Source organism: Atta cephalotes, assembly GCF_000143395.1.
Source record: "Atta cephalotes unplaced genomic scaffold scaffold00032, whole genome shotgun sequence".
NCBI lineage: Eukaryota > Metazoa > Arthropoda > Insecta > Hymenoptera > Formicidae > Atta > Atta cephalotes.
The window spans coordinates 1,559,261-1,568,932 of record NW_012130096.1 but is presented as its reverse complement, the minus strand read 5'-3'; the positions used below and the strand labels follow the sequence as shown (position 1 = coordinate 1,568,932).

Here is a 9,672-nt window from a genome sequence, read left to right as displayed (position 1 = left end):
TCTTCTCTCTTCCACCGCTATGCCGGTCTTCGACGTCAAAATCACCGTTCTTGAAGCGTTGAAACCATTCACGACACGTTCTTTCACTAATAGCGGCCTCACCATAAGTATTTGAGAGCATTCGATGAGCCTCAGCCGCATATTTCTTCATATTGAAGCAAAAAATTAAAACCTCCCGCAAATGACGAGAATTTGGCTCGTAAACTGACAATCGAGAATAACTTTATGATACAGACAAATCGACTAATGTTTCTATGGGATTATGTTGACAGATTCCCAAGAGTATTGTATGACGTTTATGCTCTATTTATTTCGACCACTTATCGCTAAAGCCATCTATAGGAAAATGGCGGAAGCAAAGTTGTACACCTAATATTTCAGCTAGTAGTTTGACTTTCTCGGTCAAAATTCAAGGAATGAATATCAATATAACTTAAAATTACATAAGATTGTGAAAAACATTTATTATAAACAATTTTTCAAAATTTCATTGAAAAAAATGTCTGTATCATTGGATCCGCGAATATGTCAATTAAGAAAGTTTTTGAACGATACCAATTGAAATTATAATTCATTTCCAATTTATATAAATATTTTTTATTTTTTTAAATAATAGCTTCTCTCATGTATTTTAAATTTTTTAAAACGATTTCCGTACATTTCTAAATTAGAGACAATGCAATAATATTGTTAAAGATGAGATTAAAATGGAAAAAATTAAATTGAATGTTACATTGATTTAAATTAGAAATGATGTTATAATTTAAAAGTTTGGCTGTACAAACTTAGAGGGAAATAATAATAAGGAAAATAATAATAAGTTTTTTGGACTGCTTCACGTATTGATTTTACAAACGTTTTATAACGTTCTATTTAATTTTTTACTGATATACACGGATGTCGATTAATTATATTGTGATGTTATTAGTTATTTTACATGTAATGTTATTTTACAATGTCATGGCTACATCTGAAGTTTTCTTTAAGACTAATCGCTCTTAGTATTGTGCTCTCACGTTATGTGGTAAAACTTGTTATGTGTTGACTTGCCGAGTACTGTTACGACATTTTCCTTCCGAACGTCGACGTGTGAACAGGACATCTAATTTTTTATTATATTTCTCAATAGAAAAATAGAAATATTTCTCAATAGTTCTTCTAATCGTATTAAGAAAATCATATGTCTAGGAAGTCGGGCCGCGCAACACCTGTGGGTCAATATATGCGGATATACTCGCTTCATAGTATAATACAATTGTAAAGCAGAAAATAAAGCAGAGAAAATGGCTTGTGATTTAAATATTTGTCACGTCTGCTTCATTTGCTCACAGGAGCCTCTTGCACTTCGAATTTTATGTTTCTAGATTCTGCAAACTCATTACATATATTTAATTGTTATCTATATTTCTATCAGATTATTGTATATTTGATGAGAGAGCAAATCAATTTTGCTGCGATAACATTTGTTCCATGTTACAGTAAAATTTACTTTCTTAAATCAGCAAATAGAATCATTTTTCTGAGTTTTGCGTAGAAATACGTTAACTTATTAAAGTAAACAGTCTATCATCAGAAAATGCAATTTTATTATTACATGTAATTATTGTTGATAGATTGTTGTCGTAAAAATAAAAAAAAATTAGAAAATAAAAAACAAGATAGAATAAATTTGTTGTTGGAGCAAAGCAATTTGCAAGTCTAACCCTTACGAAAAAATACACTTTGTTCGAAATAACACTTAAATTGAGTATATTAACTCCCAAATAAACCTCCAATTTGAGGATAAACACTCGATTTGAGTGTCTTTGGATCGCCAAGAGTGTATTTTTTCGTAAGGAAAGAAAGTTATTATTTCAGAGAATAAAATAGTTCTTTTTAAGAAACTTTTGACGATAAAGTAATTAATTTGTTGCAACAGTTAAATACTGTTTCAACTCTAATTCCTTTTGATCTCATTGATATTTGCTAAACTGAAAGATGTCAGTGATGAACAATTATAAAGTAAAATCGTCTGTTATGAGATAAGCTCTTAATATGAGAGACCGTGGAGTTTCTGTTAAACTAATACGCGCATGTGATTGGTTCCATCATGAACTTATTACTCTTAGGGTAAAATCTATTTAGTAGAAAATTATTAGATCATGCATATAGTTGCGAAAAAAGATTTGTGAAATTAAATGTTATCCACAATATAATATCTGTAAATTTAGATGTAAAATTAGAAGTTTTATCGAGATGAATCTTTAATAGCTGTTTATTATAAATAAATATTCGGTAATAAATTCTACATGAAGCAAAAACTAATAGGAAAATACAGGATGTGATGATTTAATTGTAAAAATTAGATTTGGTAATTGTGAAACTGTAAGGCGTGGGACTTAAAATATAAGGTACTTAATTTCTAAAAATTAAGAAATTTAAATTTTATTTTTTTTCTGACGGTTTTATTTTATAATAAATATATTTATAATAAATATAAGTTTGATATATTAATTGTAATTGATTTCTATTGTTAAGGATTATTGGGTTGTTCAAAAAATCATTGCGTTTATATATAATTAAGGATTATTGTATTTTTAAAATATAAAGTCATCGAAAAATTATACAATTATTAGATACAATTAAGATTGAAAGCTTTTCATAAGTTTTTTCTTGGTTTCCTATTATAAGATATCATTTTATATAAAAAAAACCCTTGTGTCTCACATTAGAAACATTTTTCGATGACATTTTTCGAATTAATAAAATTGATAATTTTAATAAAAATCTTTACATACAACAAAGTATAGCTATTATCAATTGCTAACTTTTGGCGATAAAACTTGATTACATTTCCTATAACTTTGATGTAAAAATAGGAGTTAAGATTAAAAATTAAATAAATTACAAGCCTTTAGAAAAAGGTGTTTCATATTAGGCATTTTTATTCTATTCTTCCTTACAGTCCGAAAATGATGAGCTCGACGCTGATGATCCTCGTATCCGTGACGACTATGGCAGTCCTCTCCGGCGAAGCTCTCGCCGGATCGCCTGGTATTTCATGCAATCCAGGATTTCTTGATGAACTTCCACCCAGATTCCGTAAAATCTGCATGGCATTCGCCAGAATATGGGACGTTAGGGACATGAATGACTTCATTGACGACAAAGGTAATCGCCTGTCTAAGAGTGGGATTCATTTGTGGGGATCATTTGTGTGTTTTTGTCGTACGACAATTACATGCAGAACAGAAAGGTCCTCGGATCTCTCTATCCTATAGCCAATCAACAGGCTTGAAAAATTTGTCGAAAAATTTGTACGATAAAAATGCACAAATAAAATCCCATCTTTAGCGAATCATTCGCTCTATCGCCACGTATACATCGTTAAAGGCATATGACTTTAATTTATTTAACGACTAAAAGGCAAATGTCATGCGGTTGCGCACGAACAATATGTGCCTCTTCCTATTCTTTTTGCTATTATTGCCTAATTAATTTATATTATCGTCGCTCGAAACTTTGTACGTGTATATAATTATTAGTTTTAAATTCTGCGCCTGAACACGCCAAGGAGATAATGTAACTGTGAAATAGTGTCTCTGAAATCATTACAAAATCTCCATGTAATCATTTTACAATCAGATGTAAGCATGAAATAAAAAATCTTTCATGTAGAATAATCAGAAATTGTAATGAAGTCATATGTAATCAGTAGAAATTATTTTAAATTTCTGTGCAATTATTGGAAATCATGTGTTCATTTATAATGAAATCGAGTGTGATTATCGAGTATTATTATAAAATTTAAATCTGAAATCAGTGTATAAATAATTCTAATAATAAGCTAATAAAACTAAAGATCAAGAGATTGTACGTATGTTTAGTTTGCTATACTTTTCAAGGCCTACTTAAAATAGAATGAGATATCCACGCATCTCATTTTATCTTAAGCAGATCCTGAAAAATATGACGAATTAATTAGAAATTGTCTAAGCGATGTTTAATCTCTTTTTCTTCAGAATCTCTAAGCAGAGTGTAAACAATATGCAACCTTTTTTTACACAGATGACGCACATTCGCATTTCTTTTTATGTATAAGATTCTAGAAGTGCATTTTGAATTTGTTGTTCACATTCCGTTATCTTAGAAATTATTTACTAATTTTAATTTTAGAATTATTTACTAATTTTCAGATTTCATGGTGATCACACATTGATTTCATCGCAATAATTCATATGATTTTAAATTTATGATTACCTCTGATTACATATAAAGATTTCCTAAGAATTTCATGATTTCGGAGACATTTTGCCCCACAATTATATTAAGTGATTATGTCGTAATGTTTTTAATCAAATAACATTTGCAATCACTAGAAATCCGATAATTATGCAATCATGAGAAATTATTATGTAATTGGATGAAATCATTTATTTTACTAAGTGACTTCATATATATAATGAAGAAAATTATTTGCAATTAGAAATCATTTACAATCATGAAATTGTATAACATTAAACGAAATGTCATCTGTAGGACATTTCAGCTCGTGGTTACTCCTTCGACGCTATCCTGTATAGTATGTTCTCGACATCGACTGATTACGGCGATGAGGATAATGATGTACGGTTTGTGTTTGAATTGTTTCAGAATATCGAGAGAACTTACCGCGGTACGACAGCACTGTCAAGAGACAAGATGTCGATCATGTTTTCTTGCGCTTTGGAAAACGACGTTAGAACCAGGCATCACACTCTGCTCTCTATTCGCAAGCGATAAACGATTCGAGTTACCCTTAAGTTTCTCATTCAATCATTTCATCGTCTAGAAAACTCAGCTCGTCAATGGAAAATGTAAAAAAAAAAGGAAAAAAAAGAAAAGAGTAAGAGCAACATCTCACCGAAAAATGATCTCGTTAATATCGCTAATGGTTTAATAATTTTCATTTTCATTTTTGCTGTATACAAACAGCATTTAAGAGACCAAATTGATCCTCTCGAGCGTTCTGACTCTGCGTGAAAGTAAGTGAAAGTAATATCTTGTTAAATATGGATTTTACGCGCATTAAAGCAATTAGTTTTGCTCTCTTTGTTTGACAAAAGCGAAAACTTTAAAGGAACTTTAATTAACAATTAAACATATATTATATTATAGCACTTATTAACAGTTATTATTCCGTTAGCAGAACAAAAATTTCATATTATAAGATAATTTTATTACAAGATAATTTTGATAATATATAAATAATTTTTTCTTTGTACTTTAATATCCCGACATATTAGAGCACTGAAAATATAATCATGAAACGCTCGAGAAAGAATAATTAGATAGTTACGAAAATAAAAACGAATTTCACAATATTTCATTCTTTTTGTTGATCATATATAATTTTACGAGTAATGTCAAATGTCAACTTAAATATTAAATCTTTGAAAACTGAAGCTATCCTTAATTCTATATGTTGCCACATCACAAATAAAGAGTGTATCGCAATGATGTACAACCATTTTAATCTATGCTGTATCACACTGTGAATGTATCGAATTTACTAATTACTCGTCTATTAATTAATCAATTAATTACTAATGCACTACCTTTAACTATTAGATTATAGGCCAGCGATTAACATCGTCATTTTACCAGTGTAAGTACGTAGAAACGTGTCGTATCGATTTTCGCGCCGACTACTATTTCCAATTAATAACTCTCATCTTCGCGTCGCTTGTGAGGTGATGAGCCTTCATATGAAAGTAAAGAATGTTATGCGTCTACGCGTACCATTTATCTTACAAACCAAGCATTTTACGCCTTGTAATGCGATCAGTTAGTGACACGAACAATTAGTCCGAACGCAAGATTCGATTGAATTAAACGTAAATTAAATTTGTAAATTTGTTCAAATTAATTCCCGAAATGTATTAGTAATATCTCAAAATCGTGCGGGCTCGTGTTCGTTATTTAATTTCGTTAATCCAAATGAGATTTCCTTGATTATATTTCGATGATTGACAGCATAGAATATTTGTGATAAATATTTATCAATATATTCATTTTTAAAATGTTACATAGAATTTCATACATAAAATATATTGTTAAAATATTGTTAAAATATAGATTAAATATTTTATGTGATATATCATAAATATAAATCAATATTTTTAATAAGTACTTTTTATTTGGATTATATATATGTTTCATTAAGTATTTTTTTTAGCATTTACAGTAAATATTTGATAATATTTATAATAAATATTTATAATTTGTATGCAATCTAAAATCATAAAAATATTTACAAGATATTTAAAATAAATCTTATAAATATTTATAATTTATTTTGTAAATATTTTATAAATATTGTGTGCTGTCTGGGTATCTATAGAACTATTTCATAAACAGAATTGGAAAGAGCCAGATCCGCAATAATATTTTTTTTTTGATGAAGAAAACGAAAGAAATTATTATTGTATTTGCATCTTTTCGAATTTTATTTAATTTAATACTTCATTAAATACATTATAAATGTTAAATGTAAAAATGTTATTAAATAAATAAATTATTCTTGAGCGTTTCAAATGAATTTTTGTCAGTAAAAAAAAGTAAAAAAAAATTACTGCGATATTTTTAACTTTTCAAATTTCATTTTATTGAATATTTTGTTGAATATTATTAAGAGTTCAAAAGTTCTATTAAAATTATTCTTGGACGATGAGTAAATAATGCTGAATAGATTCTTATTAGCGACTTATTATAAATCGACTCTGAGTTTGATAATGTTTCTAAATTTTTTGGAATAGAATCTCATTCTAAAGAATAAAAATTGAGTCAGTTGAAAAAGAGTGGCTCAGCTTTTTAATCTTTAGGAATGAGATTTTACTTTTCAGAGTAACAGTTCACTCTAAAAATTTTATAGAGTAAATGTTTGCCTATCGATGCATTCGGGATAATTTTGTTTATCGAAAAGAATGAAGATACAAATGAATGCCCTGCAGCTGTTTCAATAAGTAAATCTTAAAATCAAATACTAAACAGCTAACTAAAATGTATGCTCTGCATTATCTGTCTCGGTGTATCGAGACGGCACGTTCAGTTCCGATCTTCATAATCGCCATCGATCGCATTCCTCGCCAACGTACGTGCTGGACCAAAGGTCCCTGTCCTAAGAGATCGCATTGTTTCCAACGTCTCTACGTCTTACATCGTCGGATATATTCGCAGCTCGTTATGGATGTGTTAAGTATCACTCATGGAACGGATAAAATTGTAAGATATTGCTGATGCGACGCGTGCATTGCGGAGTAATAATATATTTATTATATATAACAGATAAATATATATATATATACGCATATAAAATGATTCTCTCAGAATGCTTTGTCGTTTATTATACACTACGCAACTGCACCATCCTTCGTCTTTCACTCTCTTTCTTTCTACATATTTTGCTCTTTTGTTCACGATATTATGAATCTATTGTGTACGGTATAAAATATTTCAAGCTCTCTAAATTACAATATCAAAGCGGTCGAGATTGCACTTGTCTCCATCAGAAAATCATCTGCTTGCGCAATGCATTTATATTTCGCCTCATAGTCGATTACGTGACTTAAAATTCTGAAGGAATCGATATGAATATGCAATAGTAGTTTTGCGTGCAACTCGAATAACAAAGTTTTTATTGACGTAATTATATCGCGTTATTTTGCTGAAAAAGAATTTGAGAAGGAACAAGAAAGAAGAAGAGAGAGGATATCATGAGAGAGACTAACTTGATCCAAGCTCGATTTCCGGCGACAGGTGAATCTTGCGGAAATCGAGTTGTAAGAGGAAAGTACGAGAAGGTCGGAGCAGATCATGTCAACGAGAGGAGAATAGAGGTAGGCGACAAGTGAAGTGATGGTAGGTTTTTGTACGCGCAGTATAATAAGAAATAAAGTATCTCATTTTCAAGAATGTGCAGTCCAACATGGTGACTGTTCTGCGGCCAATCAAAATATTATCTCAAATTAAATTTAAAAAAAGAATGAAAAAAGAGAAAAAATAACATGACTACTATCGGCTACTACTATGTGTTTTAGATGGTAGGTGCATTAGAAAAGTGTTTTGAGTGATTTAACAGTACGAACACTATATTACGGACATGAAATTTTTTGAATTTTTATTTAGCTACAGCAAATAGAATTTCATTTTTGTTTGTACATTTGTTTATATATTTTTATCAATACTATATTTGAATTTAATGCTAACTTTGGGAAAATATTTGATTTGTTGTTTTATTAGTCTGCCGTCATTAAGACATGCAATGGAATATTTTCTCAGACAGCACATAATATTTATAAAATACTTATAAAATATGTAGTGTAAATATTTATAAAACTTATTTGAATTTAGTAAACATTTTGTAGTCTTAAATTGCACAGATCATAAACACTTATTATAAATATAAAATATTTATTGTAAAAATGTTGTAATAAATGGTTGTAATAAACATGCTATAAAAATACTTAATAAGACATCATAATCCAAGTATAAGATACTTACTAAAATATTTAGTCAATATTTTAATAATATTTCTAATAAAGTTTTGTATAAGATACGTATAAAATATTTATATAACATTTCAAAAAATTAATAATAATAAATATTTATCATAAATATTCTGTGTTGTCTGTGGTATATATTCTTATACCATGAGTTATTGCGACATCTCGCACAAAAGGCGTCACGTTGTCACGTGATCGATTACGTTTAATAAAGTAAGTCACTTTGTTCCCGGAGAATCGCTTCCGTTATTCTCCTTTCTCCTTTTTCCCATTTTTTTCTTTATTCATCTTATACGTTTACGCGCACGTCACGTAAGTCTCGACTTGTAAAACACAAGAAAATATTGCTGCGTTTCTAGCGTTTTCAACGCTAATATTTTCTGAGAACTTATCTTATGTAATGTTTTATTCTTGCTGCCTTTCCGTATATTGTCTCTCCGCATGTTCATTGAGGATATTTTCCGCGTTCTTGTGCAGGCATTGCTATCATCGGTCTTATTTTCCGCGGTCCACCTTACAATACAGATGGACGTCCCTGTTTAACAATTTAGAGAATATTGCATATGACGTCCCGAGAAATGTGTATTTTCCGCATTAAATGAAAATAAGTTAAGAATTTATTTAATTTTTTATTTCTTTTCTCGACTAACATTATAAAAATAATTCTTGCAAGTATTAAAGGAAACAAACAGCTGTAATATCTCCCTCTCTCGTTAAGCGCAAAAATATATTTCTCTCACGCGAGAATTCAATTAAGTTTACGAGAATGAATTGAACGTGTGGATTAATATAATTAAATGCGGGTTCGCAAATTGTTTTGCAAATTGTGCGAAAACGGGAAAAAGTCAACATGGGATATATTTTGGTCAAAAAATCCATAAAAATAAGCCAAGGATTAAGATAATGTATATTAAGAGAGAAAAAACGCAATTAAATGGAGACATAAGACAGAAAGATATTACGCTACAATGCAATGCAAATATTTGTCAAATAAGTGAGAGAAGGAAACATTCTTAGAGGATAAGGTTGCCGAAATTAAACCGGCTCCTAAATTGTACTACCTCACCTAGAAATTTAATTATACATCTTCTTACGGATTATTTGATGAGAACTATATATATATATATATATATATATATATATATATATA

The 9,672-nt window shown here is 29.4% G+C and overlaps 1 protein-coding gene across 1 annotated transcript; it reads left to right on the top strand.

Moving 5' to 3' along the window:
- Positions 1 to 2,951: 2,951 nt before the first annotated feature.
- Positions 2,952 to 4,721, top strand: LOC105621124 (myosuppressin). The gene is made up of 2 exons (XM_012202594.1): positions 2,952 to 3,150; positions 4,633 to 4,721. The coding sequence occupies exons 1-2, from the start codon at positions 2,952 to 2,954 to the stop codon at positions 4,719 to 4,721; spliced, it is 288 nt and encodes a 95-aa protein (XP_012057984.1).
- Positions 4,722 to 9,672: the final 4,951 nt, after the last annotated feature.

Excerpts from the sequence above, each read along its gene's own strand:
- LOC105621124 (XM_012202594.1), top strand. The coding sequence starts at position 2,952 with ATGATGAGCTCGACGCTGATGATCCTCGTATCCGTGACGACTATGGCA. Across the intron at positions 3,151-4,632 it reads TGACTTCATTGACGACAAAG|AATATCGAGAGAACTTACCG; the intron begins GTAATCGCCTGT and ends GAATTGTTTCAG.